General features: G+C 36.0%; 1 protein-coding gene across 1 annotated transcript in view; it reads left to right on the top strand.

Moving 5' to 3' along the window:
• Nucleotides 1–1,165: 1,165 nt before the first annotated feature.
• PHYHIPL (phytanoyl-CoA 2-hydroxylase interacting protein like) overlaps nucleotides 1,166–20,978 on the top strand; it is a gene marked incomplete at its 5' end in the record, with an annotated part of 50,127 nt that continues 30,314 nt past the window's right edge. The window contains one exon of the mRNA XM_084244437.1: nucleotides 1,166–1,271. Within this exon, the coding sequence (XP_084100563.1) occupies nucleotides 1,166–1,271 (106 nt within the window). The remainder of the gene's footprint in view (nucleotides 1,272–20,978) is intronic.

Here is a 20,978-nt window from a genome sequence, read left to right as displayed (position 1 = left end):
TCTGCCTATTTTATTGTAAAAACGTGTACCTCCACTCATGCATTGCAGAATTTTAAGGCCATTAAAAGCAAAGGCACGTAAATTTAGGGTAACTTGAGAAAGCACAGGTCAACCTCCACCATCCACTACAGAAGCAGTCCCTTCCACAGCCACGAGGGCAGGCGCTGTTCGTCCCACCCTTGGGTGGCATCCAGAACAATGCCTGGCAGAGTAAACACCTAACATGTATTTGCTGAATGAATGAAAGAAGCCCGACTGCAAAGGTTGAGCGGTAAATGGTTTGTCGGCAGGAGGCACAGCCGAGGCTGGCTGGCATTTCTTCAGCCCCTCACCTTCCTGGCAGTTCTGAATTCCACCGGTTGCCCATCTTTCGGAAGGGCTCGGATCCTGTCCCTAAATCCCGCCACTCCTCACTTCATCTGCTCATTTTTCACACAGGCTCGGCCGTTTCTGAGGAACGTCCAGCCGGCCAAGTAGGGGGCAGGCGGCGAGCAGTCTGACACCTTTCGGGGGCTCCAACACCCCCACACAGAGGGTCTGGACCTTCTTTTCACAATCTTGTGTTCCAGAACCGAGCTGCTCACCCTCACCTACCTACCCGTGCCGAAGCTAAAGTGCCAACCTGGGCTCCGTCAGACACAGTGAGGAGGGAGGAAAAGGACGCCAAATCTCACCAGGAGAGAGGGCCGCCCCAGAGCTCGGCGCACTCGGCTCACGCGCGCTCGGGCCCGACGCCTCGCGCGCGGGGTTGCAAGGGCCGTGGCGCGAGGGCAGCCGGGGGCGCGCGCGCGCGGGAGGGGGCGGGGGGCGGGAGGGAGCGGGGGAGGGTGGGGGAGGAGGAGCGCCGCGCGCCAGCAGGTGGGCGCGTCCTCCCGCGCGCGTGCGCGCGTCGCGCCGTCTCGCTCACGTTCGCCGCGCGCCGCGTCCCCTGCCCGCCGAGCGCGCGCGGGTACCTCTCGGTGTCTCGGCGCCGCACACTCACCGGAGCTCTCGCCACGGCCGTCGCCTGGGCCGCGGCTCGCCAGCTCCGCGGCTCAGCCTCCGTCCCTCGGCGCTGCGTCCCAGCCCTTCTCCCTCTCCCTTTCCTTTCCCGCCCTTCCCTCCCAGCGGCTGTGCGGAGAGAGTCTGGCTACGAAGCAGGCGGGCTTGAGACGGGGCTTGGAAAATGGAGGTGCCGCGCCTGGATCATGCCCTCAACAGCCCCACCAGCCCCTGTGAAGAGGTGATCAAAAACCTCAGCCTGGAGGCCATTCAGCTGTGCGACCGGGACGGTAAGTGCGTCCGGAAGCGGGAGGAGAGGGGCCGAGCCCGGCCCCGGCGCCGCGGCCGCCCCGGCTCAGCGCGCGCCACCCGCCTCGGCGGCGGGGTCTTTTGTTGTTCCCCCCTCCTTTCCTTAAGCCCCCCTCTTTGGGGGCCCCCCGACGGCCATCCCTCAGACGAGAAAAGCAGAGGAGCCCCCGAGGCTCAGGCTTTGGCGCGGAAATTCGCCATCGACCGCGACCCCGGGGCCGCTCGCTTTCCTCGCCCGCTCGGACCAGCAGCGGAGCTGCCCCGGTGAGGACGCCGTTCCCGCCCGCCGGTCCTGCCCGGGCAGCGGCGCTTCCTGGCTTTGCCGCAGTCCGGGTTTCCTGGGGTCTTGGGGCCACTGGAGGGGAAATCCCCTCTGGATGTTTCTAGCACAATCCACAACCCCCCCACCCCACCCCATCACTAACCCCTTCCTCACGCACACACTAGTTAGCATTCTTTCCCAGAAACTTATCAGTTTCTTATCTCCAACCTTCAGACCCCTCCCCCCCCCAATATTTATAAGTCTTTTTATCCTTATAAAATGGGATTACAATGTCAGTTTTTTCCAGTAAAGGGGAGGGCGAAGAGGGGGAGTGCGTTTCAGCACCAAGGACAGCCGCAAGCTTTATGGGTTGGGGCTGTGATTTATAACTGTCAAAAATCTGTAAAGGAATTGGCCTAATATATCGCCTGTGATTCAGAATATACGGCGAATACTCACCATTGTGTCTTGCTATTATGTAGCTTAGTCTATTGTTAAAGTTGGCAGTCTCCTAAAGGAAAACAAAATGAACACAGGGCGGAGGGTTAGAGATAAGCTAACCATGTGTGCAATGTGGGTAGTTATAGTGGTTCTGTGTTAGTTGCAGTAGTTGGAGAATCCATGCTATTTCAGTAATGTGGAATAGAACTTCATTTGTAAAGAAGTCATTTGATTAGTAACTGGCCAACTGATTGTAAAAAAATGTACATATGGAGTAAAAAAAATTACATGTTTAGATGACCCTGAACATTTTGGGGTGTTAATGTTTAACTATATAGAGACTATGATTTAGACATATTTTTAGGCAAGGTTATGTAGAGATGATAATACGTTCTCAGTAAGGTCATAAAATTTAACAGTATGCAATCCAAAGAAATACAGAACAGAGGTCTTTCTAAAGTCATCTAAATGGTGATAAGTTGGTTAGGTGTTGCCACACAGTTTAGTTTAGGTTAATTGAGCAATGAAATTCTGTTTTTAGTAGGTTCAGGATGCAGAATAATTGCTCTTTGAAGCCACTTTAAATTATTCCAGAAACAGGTGTTGTAGGGATGAACACTTTTGAAAAGGCTGCTTGTATTTCCTTTGTCCTTAGATATTTTGGTCATTCAAATAATAGATGTACATTATTTGTGGAATCTTCAAAAATTAGCATTTTGGTATTCCATATAAGCTTCCACTATTAGATTATAAAGATTATTTTTACTACACCAGATAGGAAATTATGTGGGTTTTAGTTTATGCTTGCATGAAATGACTTTGTAATGTTACCATTGTAAATATTTCTATTTTCTTAGCTTGATTTTACAGAAAAGAAAGAGTCTAATGAAAGTAGATCATTTTCATTTCTTTCAGTGATTTATCAGGATAATTACTATAGTTAATGAAAATAGGCAATGTATTGTTGCTCCTAAGAATCCAGTAATCTTAATACTTAAAATTACAATTACCACATGTTTCAAAGAAGCCAGGGATAATAAAGTTGCTTTTTATTTTTTGTGAAGTTCACAAAGTTAATAGTGTAGAGCACAAAAATCAATGCTGTATTTACTGTGGTCTTTTCTCCTGGACTGATAGCTAATTTATTCTGGTAATAATTTTTAGTTATTCATTTTATGAATCCTGCAAATTATGCAACATTTGATTGGGGGTGGGTGGGTGCTAACATTATGCAGTATATGAAAATTACTTCTTTTCAATCTTTGAATTGATTCGGTATTGACTAAATAGGGTTCCATTTTATAAAATAGCATGTACTGGCAAATACAAAGAGATAACTGTATTTAAAGATATGTAAAAAAAAGTTAGCATTATAGGGATAATTTAGGGGGGAATAAGATAGTTTTTTAGAACAATTTAAAAATGTTGCATTAAATTTTTTTCCAGACCTTTTGTCACAATTTTGTACAGAGAAATTTTCAGCTAGATGCTGTTTTACTCCCTTCCCTTCCTTCCTTTCACTTTTCTTCCTCTCAGTTCACATCATTTTATTTCTGTAAATATATAGAAAGATGAGGATGTGGCAGAAGGTCTATTATGTGCACATAATAAGTGCTATATTTTAATACTTTTATGGCCATGTAAATACATTTGTCTTATTTGCCTATTACTTTTTTTTCACTTTTTTTTTACTAATAATCTGGTAATGGGGAAGAATGAAATCATATATTACTTGGAAATGAAATAAAGTTAAGAGAAAGTATAATGTGACTGTTCAGTATGCATTTTCATTTACCCTCTCCAACATAAATGTTTTTAATTTTATGTTTTACATATTTCATAATTAAGAGTTGTAGCTGCTAGTAAATATGGCTCTCCTTGGCTCTCGTATTTTTTTTTTCCCTCTTTATTTCTCTCATTTGTCTATTTTCTTTCTTTTAACTAAATGTCATTGATCTACCACTGATTTGCAATACTATATAAATTTTTGGAGCATAGCTTTACACCTCTATTATGTATTGATACATAAGGTCTCACCTCTGCTACCACCAAAATTATAGTGTGATTCCCACTATCAGATTGACTCTACTCCTCTCATGCTGTCCCTTCTCCCTCTAATAATCACTGAGTTTTCTTAGAGCCTTAGAGTTATTTTTGTTGTGATTTGTTAGTTTGTTTGCTTTGGTTATTATATTCCACATATGAGAGAAACCATCTGGTAATTGTCTTTCACTTTCTGAATTACTTAGCATAATCACCTCAAGTTCTATCAATATTGTTGCAAAAGACAAGATTTCATCTTTCTTAATAGCTGAATCTGTTTACTTAATTGGCAACAATTCACAATGTTTCTTTTATTCATAACTTATCAAAATATTTAATAGTCCCTGAAGATATAGAGCAGGGTGCAAGTAGTCATGTAATTACTTTTTTTTTTAATTGAGCAAGATGGTTCCTATAAGCACATATTATCTCATGTATATTTTTATCCTAGGCATGTGTGCTTTGATTGCTAATACATGGTTCCTGCATAGAAATTACCTGTGGTTCGAAATGAGAATTCTGAATAGACTTCTGTTAGGGAACCTTCTGAAGATATGCCGAGGGTCCTGCAGTTTCTGAAATTGTTGTTGCCAGTATATTTCTGTTCCTCCGTCTCTTCTCTGCTGAAGAATACTCAAGTTGTGTTTATGATGTACTTTAATTTTGGCCTTTCCCAGCATTGAAGGAAAAAAACTAATTTGTCATCTTGAAACATCAGTAATATCAGAACCTGTTCTCAGTGTGTTTCTTCAGGTAGGTACTTCAAGCCTTACTGATATGTGAGAAGAAAAAACAGCTCCCTATTCTACCTATGATATAGTTATTCTACAATACTTCAACTTCTCTTCATCTTTTTGTATTGTAACTATATAATGAAGCTCTGTTATTGAAAATAATAGATTTATCTAAATATTGATTTACATGCTTCCCTGTACTCTTGTTGTAATAGTAAGGAAGAAAATATGAATTTAATTTGTTGTATAGCCTTTAAATCCACCCCCAAAGCTTCTTGGCTTTAACAAGTTTATTTCCATGGCCAGGCTAGTTTATGGCTGCCTAGATAAATAAAACTTATGGAGGTTATGATATTAGTCAACAAGGGCACACATTTTAAAGAAATTGCACAGACAGAACTGGACAGATTTCCCTGTCTTAATTCCTAATAATAGTTGTTTTTTGGGTTTTTTTGGTGGGAAAAGAAAAAAAAAACTTTCCTTTTTGTCCTTGTTTAAAAAGATAAATTCCTTTGAATTTGGATGTTATCATATCTATTTAACTTATAAATCAGTTGGGACCTTCTTCCTTATGCTTATTGAACTGTGCATTCAACAAATTATAACTTTGGGAACAAAATAACACAGAAATGCTTGGTGACACATTGCTGTAGTAGATAATCCTTAATGACATTTTCTGAAACAGACATCTAGGAGACATATCAATAACTTTCCTTTAATAATCCAAGAATGATGGGTAGTCATTACTCAGTCTCATAGAGCAGCAGACCTCTGCTAAAACGTTAACATCTTGTAGATAATAAAATGTTAAGCAAATTACATAGCCTTTTAATTTTTTTTCAGTAATGTTTAGATCTTTGTTGTTTTTTTTTATTTCAGTTGAGTTTTGTTTATTTTGTAAGATCCTTCTACTTGATGAATATTCAGTGGAAACTAAGTTCTGAATTTTAAAAGAATAGTAAACTTTAGAATCACAATTACAATATTTTTATTCTTTGCTTTTATTTTACCATCCCTTCAGTAATATCCTAGTCAGCCTTAATCCTAAGAGCTGTTTTCAGCTTCTTTTTCAAATCTACCGTTTGCTGCTTTTCATGTGCCTTGTGACCTTGTTACTTTGAATAGGTATTTATATCAAAAACCTCTATTTTTGCTTTAACAATTTTTTTATTTATGACTTTCTCCCCTAAGGATTGATCTGTAATAGCCCATGTATGAAACGTTACAAAAAATACTAACTAGATGAAACAGATAAAAAACTTGAAAACCATCAGATTATGTTAAACCAATTTATATTCTTGGTAGGGGTTCTAATTCATTCCCTGAGAAGACCTCAAAGTTATTAGAGTAAAAGTCACATCAAAGGATATGTGCCCAGACTCCCTCCAGTGGTAGAATTACTGATGTGTCATAAGTAGTAAAACTGGCAACTTGTTTTGTTGCCTAGGTAGGCCAGTCACAAATTCACTTTATAGAACACTATGTAGACAACTTTTAAGTCTCTTTGGTTTTATTGCTGCTGGTATTTCCCCTTCATCTGGGCCCAGCCTTTTTCTTATAATTTATATAAGGCTAGTTTCCTAATTACTTTTATATTTTATATTAAGCTTCAGTGATGACTGCAGCTGTAACAATCACTGCAGCAAGCATAGTTTGCTAATTTTTAGTTTTCCTTCTCTGCCCATAGTAAATGCACGATTTAAGTTTTGCCTTATAGAGTTTGTTTTTTTCTTGGGTTTGTTTTCCATTTCTGTTGAATTTCTAAGAATTTTTATACTTTATTAAAATTCTATTTTTACCATGCTAAGACATAAGCCATATTTTTAGCTGTTTAAAATGTTGTTACTAAATTGTCTTATTAAGTAGGAAGTAAATATTTGAGAAGTAAAATGAACATTTGGGGAAGACTTCTAGCAGAAATGTATAGAAGAGTTGAAGAGTCTTGATAGGGAAAACAAGTAGGCAGCATGTTCTCTAGAGGGAAGGACTGTGAGTAGCAATAGCATAAAAGAAACCCAAAAATAATTACCAAGAATTGGTGATTGGGTTTTCAAGATAAAAAAAAAAGATCAGTAATGACTTTAGATTTTAAGTAGTCAAAAAAAAATCATTGGCAAGTAGGGGAAAAAAGAGAAAGGAAGTAATATTTAGACATCATGATGATATTAATTTTTTTATATTTCAAAATTTTAGCGTAAGTAGGCATCCAAATATGTCCTAATTCCTTTTCCAGAGCTGCTTCCCTCTCACAGAAATCATATTTCCAGAACAGTATATGCTGCCTTTTCATTATTCTTTCAATGCGGATACTCAGAAAAGAACCCACGGACCATCTTTTTAAGCTATTTTCTTTATTCCCGTTCTTCAGAGGCTACTCATAATTCAATGATATTATGAGAATCAATATTAATTAAAAACTAAGCATTTGATACTTCATAAAGTTTGTGAAATAGAGATTTCATAGTAATCTGTACAAAACTAGTTCTGGAATCTTAGAATTTTCAGATGGGTTTATTATAAAGTCAGATGAAATGTTCATGTTAAAACATCTGAATCTAACAGTAAGAGTTGCCCTTGGAAACTTATATCAAACATTTAGCAATTCATTTTGTGTTCTAGCGGAAAGAGTTCTAGAATGTACAAGAGAATTATTCATAGAACTCTATATTCCAGTAAGGAGACTATAACTTAAGTATGAAGTAGGAGCAGTCAGGGCAGGAGGCCGGATGGTAGGATGGAACAGCCACCCAGCCTGCCCAGGCTCTGGAACAAGAGCGCTGCCAAAAAGCCCCAAAAGGCCAAAAACCAAAACCAAGGGCTATAGCAATCAAATACCCACACAATAAGGGCCTGTGGGCTATAGCCAAACAAAGGACAGTGCCCAAAAAGAGGACAAGTTGCTGTCTGTGGGTTCTCATCCACATGCACAATTGCAAGAGAGCTCAGGCTCTAAGAACACCAACCATGGGGTTTATTTTACAAACAGGAGAAATAAAGAGCTTACTGTAGTCCCAAGTGGCTGGATATCTCAGATAGTGTTGGTGATGGTCACCACCAGTCACCAGGTGTACTGAACAGCACTGGCCAGTAGTGATGGTCACTACTGGTCCCCCAGAGGCAGTGTCAGAGACACCAAGTGTTAACAGCTCTTTGTGAGTTAGTTGGACTATATCAACAAAAAACAGGTCTTAGAGACACCAGGCCCAGGGCCTTTGGTGATACTTTCAGGCCTTTTTTCCCTCCTCAAAGGTCGGCCGCTGGATTCTTCTTTTCTTCTTTCTTCTTTGGAGGCCAGGAACAGAGTCTTCCCCTTCCTTCTTCCTTCAGAGGCTGGAACTTTCTCTTCTGTTGTGGGGGCTGGGAGTGGTCTCTCCTTCAGCTTCCTCCCACTCTGGCTTATATCCTCTTTCAGGGTGCCCCACCTACAAGAATGCAACATTTTTCAACCCTGTGAGTGATTGGACTACTTAGCACCAATCAGGTCACAGCTCGTACCTGATTGGTCCATTCCATGATCCAGGAAGTACACAGTTAATAAAAGGGCTCTGAGGGGCAACTGCCACAGCTGACCTTGTGGTGGAGCAGCAGGGTGAGAGAATACCACTGTTGCTACTGGCTCCCACCGCTCAAGCAACTAGGTTCCCGTGACAGGTGAAGAGGATAGGAATTTACTTGGTTCTAGAGTAAACTCTAATGAGCATTGTGTCTCACCCCTTGAAGGAAAAGGGTGATCACATGCTGGAGAAAGCCAACTTTGAATTCCAAAGGTGAAGGAAATCCATAATCCAGGTTTATTAAAAATATAAACAGGAATTCTACATTTTGAAGTTGATCAATAGATGTGAGTTAAACAAAAAGCCTCATACTTGAATTGTAATTATTTTGTGATATTATAACTATTTGACCAAGTTTGTGGTTCATTTAAAGGGATTGCTCTGTGGGGATTTTTGCATATATTATTTGGTATGGTGGTTATGGAAGCTAGTGTAAATAAATCTGTCTTTGTTTTCTATAGCCTGTGGGAGTGTTGCTATATAATAATATGATGAAAGGTTTATAGCTTCCCTAGACATATGCCATTAAAGACAAATAATTTTTCAATATACTTTATTTTCTTGGAAAACGGTACCTTATCATTTATAAGCCTGAATGTTAGTTAAATTCAGTTTTTAAAATTTTTAAACTGATAATACAAATAAGAATCATAGAATTTTTGAGTGCCTATTATGTGATAGGTAGGTTCTTAATGATTGCATTTCAGGATTCTATGATGTAGAACAAGGTCAGCACTTTAGAGTCCTTGGAACAAATCCAAAAACCAACTGTCAGGTTTTGTAAGAAAAAAAATTATTAGAACAATTTTATTAGCCATGCCCATTTGTTTACATATTGTATATGGATGCTTTCTTGCTGCAGTAGCAGAATTGAATAACTGATAGCAGATCACATAACCCAGAAAACTTAAAATACTTTTTATCTGGGCCTTTATTGAAGTTTTCCAACTCCTAATGTAGGAGCTTGTGAAAATAAATATTTTGTGATAGAAGAATATTGAAAAAAATTTCCTTTTATATTTTTCCAGTGTTTTGAGACTATGCTGGTCAGGCAGAGAACTGTTAAAGGGGGACAAAAGTGTAGGCTTGTGTGGAATCAATCCAAAATAGATACCCCTCTATGTCTGATTTTAACTAGAAATCTAGCCTCCATAAAGTAGGTTTAGAAAGAAATACTAGTTAGGCATTAGTATTTAGAGCTACACTCACAAACCTATTAATAGACATGTTTTAACGTGTCAAAGATCATGTGAATGTTTAGAAGAAAGTTATATTGACACAAAATAGACAAATTATGTAAATCTTACAGTCTTCCTTCTAAACCCAACTTTTATTGAAAGAGTCATGGTCTTAATCTTATATCGTTTAATGTAGTGTTTTTCAATCTATCAGTGCTTTGCTGTTTTTTTCCAATATTCAATATGTCACTGATATTTCATAAAAATGTAATATAAACAATCAGAAAAATGAAATTTAAGAAAGCTGGAAAGATTCAATATAAAAATCACTGCCAAAATCCCATAAAAAATTTCTAAATGTGTAATCCCAATTATTGTATTTGTCTAATCATAGACTACTAGTTTGCAGACTGCTTGTGGGTGGATCATATTTCAAGTACACTAAAGAGAGGACAGTGCCATTCTATTCTTGTTCAATGAATAATTTTTAGATACTACACCTAACCAGTTAAGATTCTCATCTTTTATTTGTTGTTCTTGCTCTTTTACTTGTGTAGTATTAACAATTATACTTAAAACTTGCTATTTCATATCAGCCTTAATAGCCACTTTATTTCTGTATTATTTTATTGTGCTGTGCCTAGGAAATTTTGCTTCATACAAATAGGGAGTAGCAAATAGTGTTGTTTTAAAACTCATTTTGCCTTCTTGACATAGAATTCAAATAAACTTAATTGTAAAGATCAGCTTCATTATCAACAACTTATTTTCACTTATAAACTTGGTAACACCATATTGTAAAATTGAGTTTCTTCAGTTTATTAAAGAGCTAGATAATCAAATTTATTTGCCCAAGGTTTTTATATTGGAAAGATTTTTGTCAAAGGACTCTTTAATAAAAAGTATTTCTTTGTTTTAAAGTATTTTTTTTTACAGCATCTCTCAGTTATACATTATTCAGGGAAAAACCTCCAATTTAAATAATAGTCTGTATGTGACTATGGAAAACTAAAATCTTGAAATACTTTAATATCTAATCGTTATTAGTGAATAATCACTACTTAATGAAGACTGGAAATAAATTTTTTCAGGAGCTAAAATTCTCTATTTTTTTTTAAATTTTATCTACTTCCCTTAATGTAATTTTCCCAACATTTCAGACAATTTAGTTGATAGTGTATTAGATTTAGATATTATTGAAGTTTTCAATAATATAAGATATAATATAAAATATAAAAAGATATTATTGAACTGATTTAGATATTAAAATTTATTTCCATTCTGTTTTACCATCCTTGAATTTACCTTTGAGAAACTTCTACAAAAGCAAATGGATCAATCACATTTCATATCCAGCTAATTAGAAGGATTTTTACATAATCTCAACATTCAAATTAATCAAATAATGTGGTGAATAATTTTCTATCCCCCATTTTCCAATATATGCCAGCGTTCCTTTTCAATTTTTTGATAATATTTTACTAATTTAACATATTTGTTTCAATGTCAGAAGTGAGGAGTTAATAAACTTTCCTCATTCAATTGTGTATGCTTTTGTTTATAATTGGTATGGTGACTTTGTTCTGAGCATACTTTAATTACTATATTTATAATAACGTTAGGCATGGTTTTTTTAATCAAAATTATGAAACTTGTTAGGAACTATATAACTACTTGCAAAATTTTGTTTTATGAAACCCAATGAAAATTTAGCAGTTTTTATTACTAAAATTTAAGTTCTACTGACAGATGACTGTCATTGAATTTTTAGCATTGCATTGTATTTGAGTTTTGGAGTGTAAGTACTTCCATTATATTTATTTCAATTTGAACACAGTTTCCAGTGTGGTAAATACTAGCTGAAAAAGAAATTGGTTCTAATTATGACTGGAGATATTTTGAGCCCAATCAATGTCAAACACCCATATTAAGATTTGTTTAATATTTCCTGATTTTAAATAGGGCTCCATTTCTACTTTTATAAGTAATTATTTCATTACCTATCTTGGAAAAAAGTATAGCTCTATCCCAAACCTAGAGTAACTCCACCACAAATATAATTAGAGAAGTACACAAAACTTACAGTATGACTTTAATCTATTTAATTTGTTCTGATGAGAAGGGCTAAACAGATGCAGCGGGGCCTTGCTGGCGTGTAATTTGAATGTTGCATACAAATACATAATCTGTAACTGTAAAATTTTACTTGAGCATATACTTGCTGACTTGTGTGTTAAAAGACAAACATGAAATAACCTTTTCGTACATTGTGCCATTTTGAGCATTGAGGCAGCAAGCAAAATTTTATTTTGATGTTAACCCAAAATTACATCTTGCAGCATAATAGAATGTGTGCTATTTCAAAAAAAAAAAAGTTTTTAAAAGTTTTGAGATAATTAAAAAGAAAGTTAAATGAATATATTGCTGAACCCCTTAATTATTTGTATTAAAAATTGAAATCTTTAGTTCTTAAAATTTATCACCTGGAGTGCTTGTTAAAACCTAGATTGTTTGGCCCCACCCTGGAGTTTCTAATTTATTAGCCCTGGGGTGGAGTCCAAGAATTTGCATTTCTAACAAATTCCCTGGTGATGGAATCAGAGACCACACAGCATGACTAAAGAGGTTACTTGGTAAGAAGAGATAGTAAATATTTCTAAGTCTAGTATCTATTAATAAATAATATTCTGATATCAATTTGAGGAATAAACTGGAATATTGAGCTCAAGAGTTTAACCACTTGTAAGGCAATTATAAATAATAGATAAGATAGGTAGAAATTGCTCAGCGAAATAAGCCAGAAAGAAAAATACCGGGTGATCTCACTCATAGCAGGAATTTAGAAAACCTAAATAAGGAACCAGGAAAAAGACTAATAATAAAAAAGTAAATATCAAAATCAACAAGCAAATGTAAATCAGAGACACATGGGGTGGGGGGGGAGTTTGGGGAGGAGGGATTCGGGTCAAAATAAGGGGAGGTGGAAATTGTATGGGGAATATAACCAAGATGAAAATGCATACATTGTGCAAAAATGAAAAATGATGTAAAAAATATATAAAATAAAATTTTAAAAAGATAGGTAGAAATTGGGGGTGAGATGGAACAAATTTTCTAAAGCAAAAATCAGTCAACTTTGATTAAACCAGAAGCATAATATATGAAAATGGAGTTGTTGATGATGGTTAAATTTGCTAGATAGGGAGATTAGGTACAATTTACAACAAAAAGTAGAAATTGGTGGTGGTAGGGATTATGAAGGAATAGCCTTAATAACAAGCTACAAAATAATATCCTGTTTCAGATGTTTTTGGAGTATCTACATGGAAACATCCAGAAGGCTAGTAGAAATATTCATCTGTGTCTGACAAGGAAGGTTGGTTGTACACAAAAAGTGAAAATTCAGTAATCCTTTTCAGTTGACTTTATGGAATTTTTCTTATTTCTCTTTTATCAAGTGTGTTTCTTCATTTTTTAGCCAATCTTTTAGATCTAAGACAATTGTTGAACTGCTCATTCGAGTAAATAAATTAGAATGTCGATACCTTTTTTTGTGGTGTCTAAAAGAAACATTGAAAATATTTTTTAAATAATTGAATTATGCTTGGGTCTGGTTGGTTGGTGTAGTTAACATGTGAGAAATATAATTGACCAAAGCTCTGTATTTGATGGGTTTCTCTCCTTTTATTTGACACAAGAGAATTAAGTGCATGCTTTTTTGTTTGCTTACTATGGAAATACACTAGTAATTTTTCCTTCCTTGACTACATAGTCAAGTACATAAGATAAATTAACTGTTAGAATTCAAATCAGCACAAAGATAATGATATTGGAGCTTAAAGGATAAATAAAATCTCCAGTAAAGCTATTGAAATACTGTAGCTTGGTGAAGGCTTTTTCATACTGAACATATGTCCAAGATTTTCTTTTGACTTTGAACTGCTAATTTTGATGTTTACTAGGATGTTTGTTGAATGCTAATTTAAATAAGTCAGACTTTTTTACACTTAATTTTTTTTTCAGATTCATGTTTAAGCTTAAACTTTCCATTATAATAGAGATTTTATATAATTTTTTCAAGCTGTGCTAAGATTGATTGTTTGAACCTATTTTTATATATTTTCTTGTGGTGCAGTTCATTGTATCTGATGTTAATTTTCCTGCAACTTTACTTAGCTTGTTATTTTAGTGATTTTTTTTTTTTTGTGGGACCCTCGCCAGTGGCCGGGGGTCGAACTGGTGCCGCAGAGGCTGCGGGCAGCCTCGCAACTCAGTGCTCAACCACTGTGCCACCAGGGGAGGCCCCCCTGATTTTTTTTTCAATGAGGAAACCTAATGACTAAAATGCAGTTGGTCTGAAACTTGTTCTTTTTATCACTTGTTTTGCTAAAAGCTTTACTCACTCAAATTCTGATATAATTAATGATATATCATTTATAATAAGTAACATTTACAATTATAAAATTTGAGGTTCAAGTAATCAGGTTCAAGTAATATCCCAAATGAATCTGCCCACCACAATCATTCTACACCATGCCTTTTAGAATTGCATCTTCATTCATATAAACATTTTTAAGAGCTCTGCAAATATTTCTAAAAACTTCATAAGGATCACCACCACTGAATAGTTTCTTCTCTGGTCTCATAATGATTTGAACAATTTTTTTCTAGATTTTTTTTGCCCTCATTTTTAATACTTTACAATTTTAACTTTCTGACATACAAAGAGCACTTAGTTTCATTATCATGTATTAACATTATTAACATTTTAATTAAAATCTTAAATATTTCCCCGGTTACATGTGTTACACTATTTTGTACAGATAATGTGCACTAAAATGCATGTAAGTTGCACTTTAAAATGCATGTAAGTTGCCCTTAAGGAAATCTGAAATAGGAAATCTAAACTTATAAAATATGTTAATCAGGGAAATATTATTTTCCCTGCAATCATGTTCTCTGTCATTTTTATAATGCTCTTGTTTCCTTTAGAAGAAATTTACAAAGGCAAAATGACAATAAAATGTAATACAAACTAAATTGTCTTAAATAATGGTTTCTTAAATTGCCTAAAGTTTCCATAAAGGGAATTATATAGTAGTCATTGGAAATTCAAATCTTTAACATTTTTACCTTTATTTATATATAAGCCATGTTAATGATAGCTAAATTGTAACTTTTCTGACAACTGAATTTCAAATGCACTTTAGAATGTTGCATTTGTACCATGTGCTTATGAGTTTGCAAAGCTTGTGGTCCAACATTTCTAGTAATATTTTTAATTTTTTTTGCAGACAGAACTCTTATGAAATGTCAAAAATAATGTTTTTAAATATAAAATGATTCCTTAGAAAACTCAGTGTATGATGGAAGAAAACAGAAAGGGGTCTCCCTGGTGGCTCAAGGGGTTAAGTCTCAGCACTATCAAGCTATTGGTAGCCACTGCAGCATGCTTTTCATCCCAGGTCAGAGAGCTAACCTACATGGCGCAGCAGACCTCTCCTGTCTCTCTCTCTGCTCCCCTCAGCAGTGTATTTCAGTAGATCAGCTTGTTCTGCTCCCTACTATGTCTGGTGAATCCTTTCACCTCCCACACCACTGGCCTACACCCCAGCTTTTGTATGCATAAATAACTAAAATAAATATTAAAAAAAAAAAACAGGAAGGAGAAAAAGGATTTTACTCAGAATTGTCTTTGTTCAATTAAAAAGTAGTTTTGCAAGATTCTTGCATTGACTTAATTTGCTGTACTAGCATTGTAAGGAATAAAATAATGTATTATAGTGCCAGAATTTAATTGCTCTTAAAGTGACTTTTATTGTCTTGCATTATCATTAAGGATATGTGAGTAGCTTGCTTATGTTTTTCTGTTGTATTGTTGTTTTTTATGGGAAAATCATATGCCTTAATGTTTTTACAATGTAAGGACTTTCCAAAGTGATATGTATGTTTTGCAAATGCTATGAGTGTTTGTATGAACCCCAGAAGTCATGTAAGATAATCACTGAGCTACAGAAGAAAGTAGTAGAATTTATATTAATTTTTCTATCTTGTCTAAAATAAGAAAAAATAAGTTTTATTAACCATACCTATATATATATATTATACTTGATTTATCAAACTGTATGTGTGTAGGGTACACATATATATATTATATACTTGATTTATCAAACTGTATGTGTGCAGGGTACCTCTTTATAACTGATATATGAAACTGAGAAATGAAAAATGTTGGTGTTTAGTAAGATAACTACTGATGCACTTTATCCATTCCAGTGAACCCTTTCTTGTAGGATATCTTTTCCAATTGTCATAGCACTTGAAACCAAGTATCTAAGTCAAATTTAAAACTGATCATCTCCTGGATGGTCTCACTCATAGCAGGAATCTAGAAAACTTAAATAAGGGGCCAGGAAAAGGAATAACTATAAGAAAGAAAATATCAAAATCAACAAACAACTATGAACCAGAGACACTCTATGGGGGCTGGGGGGCGGAGAAAGGAGGGATTAGGTTCAAAATAAGGGGGATGCAAATGTATGGGGAATATAAAAATAAAATTAAAAAAATTAAAAAATAAAACTGATCATCTGAACTACTGCATCACAGTGCTAAAATAAAATTATCAGAGAATTAAATCTCATACTTTTTAGTGTTAAAAGTATATTAAAAATATTGAAAATTTCTAGTTTGTTCATATTCTACATTCTTCTTAAAATATTAGAACAGTAGTATATATATACTATTTCCAAGAAATGACTGTACCTATATTATGAGAACACTGAATTTTTTTTATATAGAGATACAAGATCAAAAATTTTAAGAACAAATTTCATTATATTCTGTTTCTACATATCTTTTCATACAAGTATATCTATAATAAAATTCACTTAATATTAAAAGGATAGTATGATTGAAACATAACTATATACACTTTATCAAAAAAATTCTGAAATGTACTTTTTAACATGATGTGTTGTGAAGCAAATTAAATGAACTCCTGGTACTCAGGAGACCAAAAGAAAAAAATTTTAGTTGTATATATGAAATCTCAATTTAGGTACTCATTAAAGAACTAAAATATACTACAAATTAAGAAACATCGTGCTATTCCCATTAATAGTCTTCTTTTCCAAAAGATGTTTTCATTATCCTCCCCAACTCCACAAACATTGACCTAGAATGATTCTCTATTAAAAAAAAAAAAAAATTCTTTGAATTTCTTCTCTTTAGTACTGTAATCTGATTTTATCTGTTACAACTTTATAATTGAATGACTGAAAATCTCCTTGATGATCTACACATTATTATTCCCTCTTCCAGTCACATCTTTGTCTTGCTCTAAAAAGTACTCTTTGAAAATAGATTTTCAGCATCTATCTTCCCTGTTAAGTACCTTAATTCAAATTCAATGCATTTGTGTACTTTCATGAGCATGATTACAATTTTCTCTCTTTTAGGATCATTTAGTTTGGGTATTTACCACACAGTTAACCAGGTTACCTTGCTCACTACTCAGCTGACCATTTTTTTCATCTACATTTCATGTGTGTTCCTTCCAGCATCATACCAAGCGTGAAGCATATTGCTTAACATCATACAAATCATTGTACCACACTTTCCCCTACTTTTACTCTTCTCCTACAGTTTACCCATATCTTCTATCAATATTTTGGATTTGCTACCAGATTTATTGTCTTTCGCCTAAGACTTTACTTCCTTTTTCTGTAGGATCCCTGTACTTGCTGGATCACTGACAATTCAAGAGCCTGCTTTCTTTTAAATTCAGTCTTAAAATAGTTACTTTCTCTTTATTCAGTCATTCACATTTATTCTATTTCCAAAATTCTTTTGTGCTCTTCTTGCACATTATATATTTTTTAAGATTTATTTTCATTTGTGCATAGAAGAATGGGGGTGTAGGCCAGAGGTATGGGGTTGTGAGAGGATCCACCAGAGACAGAGACGGGAGCAGAACAGGCAGATCTACTGAAATACACTGCAGAGGGGAGCAGTGGTCAAGACAGGAGAGGTCCGCTGTGCCTATGTGGGTTAGCTTCCTGGCCAAGGATTGAACTCAGGCAGCAGCCTTGGCTCTGAGACTTAACCCCTACACTACCAGGGAGGCCCCCTTGCACGTTATATTTACTGCTTTTTACTTTATCCTGTCAAGTACAGTTGCATTTGTGTTTTTGTTGCTAACTACTTAGGGTTGTGTCTGGGGCTTTATTTGCATTTGTATCCTCTTGTGGGAGGAAGCACAGAGGAAGAGTAGGCATAAGTAGAACTGGATCTATATTATATCTGCTTTCTTATTTTATTTTTTTTTAAGATTTATTTATTTATTTATACAAGCACTGGGTACAGTCAGAAATGCGGGAGGGTGAGAGAATTCACCAGAGCCAGAGCCAGAGCTGGGAACAGAACAGGCAGAGGGACCGAAGTACACTGCTGAGGGGAGCAGCAGGTGGCAGGAGAGGTCTGCACGCCATGTGGGACCCTCGCCAGGCAGCCAGGGATCAAACCTGTGCTGCAGAGGCTGCGGGCAGCTTCGCAACCCAGCACTCAACCACTGCACCACCGGGGAGGCCCTCTGCTTTCTTATTTTTAGAAGGTGCCACCATACCTACTGTGATACAGTGATTTTGAAGAATCAGAATGTTGTTAAAGCCTTTGCCTTCCAGTTTCAGTCTCTGAATAATGAAATTTAAAACTTACTATTTTTCAAAATTATAAATTAAATATTGAGGGTGAATCTGAGCCTTGATACTTTAAAGATATAAATTTGAATCTTTATTTGCAGACTGAAGTTTCATCATTTATTCTTTTTTGTCTAATGAAGAAATATGTAGAAAGGTCTCCTAACTTACTTGGGGGCTGGGGGTGCATCAGGGGAGTAAAGTAAAACAATTTGCAGGATGAGTAGAAACTAGGAAGGAAAACGCCCTGAAGACAGTGGCTATAAGGGTGAGATAAAAGAAATAGACAGTAATTAGCCATGTATAAGGAATCGCTACAACAAAAGCTTAGTTATGACCAATGAGAGTAAGAATTGGAGTTATCAGAGGTTAGATAAGAGAAGAAAGTATGCCAAACCTTAAAGAGACAATTTTAAAAGTTATCCCAATTTAACTTTATCACATTGTTAGCCAAGAAGGATGTAAAGAATGGAAGTAGTATTATCATCACATGAATGTTTAAGAGGCAAATTTAAGTATTATTGTTCAGATTTTTTTTTTTTAATAGAGGCATGTTTATTTATTTATTTATTTGTTTGTTTGTTTTGTTTATACATGCACTGGGTACAGTCAGAAGCGCGGGAGGGTGAGAGAATTCACCAGAGCCAGAGCAGGGAGCAGAGCAGGCAGAAGGACCGAAGTACACTGCTGAGGGGAGCAGCGGGCGGCAGGAGAGGTCTGCACGCCATGTGGAACCCTCCTCTGGTGGCCGGGGAGCAGCCGGGGATCAAACCGGCGCCGCCGAGGCTGCGGGCAGCTTCGCAACCCAGCGCTCAACCGCTGCGCCACCGGGGAGGCCCTATTGTTCAGATTAATAACACCAAAATAATTCTTGCTAGCTGATTTGTATTATTTAGTTACGGAGGTGCATGTGTATGAATATGTGTGTGTGTGTCTGTGTCTGTGTGTGTGTGTCCTTGTTCTGATACTGTTTTATACCAGTTGGTTCTTTGATACTTTTAAGTACTATTACAGTTTATAACCAGAATTAAGGAAATAAGTTTAGAGCTAGAGAATACCTTTAAAATTATCTAATTCAAACTTTTCCATTTTTCAGATGTGAAAGTCAAGGATGATTGACATTATAAACTCTCTCATGTTACATAGTAAATAGCAGAGTCAGGGTCAGGATTTGAATCAGCATTCTTTAAATCCAAAGTTCATGCTCTTAACCAAATTACCATTATACAAAACAAAATCAACGATAGGTACAATTCATACATGAGTTTTCAAATTTTTGTTATTCTTATTTTGCAATTTTAGCTGTTTACATATCATAATTTTGTACAAAGTCAAGACCACATTAACAAAAGCTACAGCATAGTAGCTCAACTTCTGTGGAATGTAGGTATTACACAGTAGGCAGTAGGTAGGGTTACATTTCTTAGCTATTTACGTAGGAATTCCTTTCCTTTGACTGGAAAGAGCAAAAAAGGCTTAAATGGCTTCATTGCTTTTTATAGAAATCTGCATCAAAGTCAAATTTCATGAAAGTCTTTATATGGACATAGAATATAGTTTATAGAATGTATATATGGTTATGTCAAAAAAACAACTTCAGTGCCTCCCCTGGTGGCACAGCGGTTGAGCGCTGGGCTGCGAAGCTGCCGGCAGCCTCTGCAGCTCCGGTTCCATCTCCGGCCACCGGCGAGGGTCCCACATGGTGCACAGACCTCTCGTCTGCCCCCACTGCTCCCCTCAAAAGTATATTTCAGTCTGCCTGTTCTGTTTCCTGCTCTGGCTCCGTTGAATTCTCTCACCCTCCTGCGCTTCTGACTCTATACCCAGTGTTTGTATAAATAAATTAAAAAAAAAACTTAAAAAAAAAAAAACTTCAGAAAAATTTAGTAAAAAGAACTAAAATAGGTAAAAGAAATAAGGCATTAATATGCCTTTAAGATTACAAATGTTGAATTTAAAATATCCTAAATGTGCTAGAAAATTGTATCTTAAATTAACATTAAAATATGAAAATTGATGACTAAGCTACCATTTAAATTCTGTTACTGTTAAGGTACATGGTATCATGTGAGGGGACAAGTGATATAAATATGTTTAAATGTATATTAACTGTCCACAATATAATCCACCCTGTATCTCAATCTTTTTTTTTCAGTATTCACCTAAAAATTCTGTGTGAAGACAGACTAGTTCTGTAAATTCAGCAGATCAGTGAAGCCTCATGACTAAAACTCCATGTTGTTTTTAGGTTTAGAAACACAGAAACACTTTTATTTAAGTCAAACTTGTTTACTGCATAAAGAGAGAAATAATTACAAAAGCTACCAGTTAACTAAAAGCTGTTCCAGTTTGGGTTATGTTTTATTTACTTCTTCTAGTAGTTTTTGGAAAACTGAATCCAAAGACTCAAGGAAAGGATAAATGTACCTGTTAGTTCATGCTGTTATTACATTTTAAGTAATTAAACAAAAGTATAGTTTATCTCCTGTACTAATCATGCTTTATGACATCCAAAATTATGGAAAACATGACAGGAGACATTATCATATTAGCTGACATTTCAAATAAGTAATGACGGCTTATTTAGTAAAATAACACAGAAAGATAGTCTTCTAGCGAACCAAAGGCTAGTGAGGATGGAGGGGAAATTTTCTCCTTCTCTTCCAGGTTCTTCTTGAGCTGGTCAAGTAATCAAAACATCAGATTAATATGCGACCAAGTTTAATTACATACATGTGGGGCACTGCATAAATATAAACTTTGGATTAAATAGGACA

This window comes from Talpa europaea (assembly GCF_964194135.1).
Source record: "Talpa europaea genome assembly, chromosome: 10".
Classification (NCBI taxonomy): domain Eukaryota; kingdom Metazoa; phylum Chordata; class Mammalia; order Eulipotyphla; family Talpidae; genus Talpa; species Talpa europaea.
The sequence above is the reverse complement of the archived record's forward strand: the minus strand, read 5'-3'. Positions and strand labels throughout refer to the sequence as shown.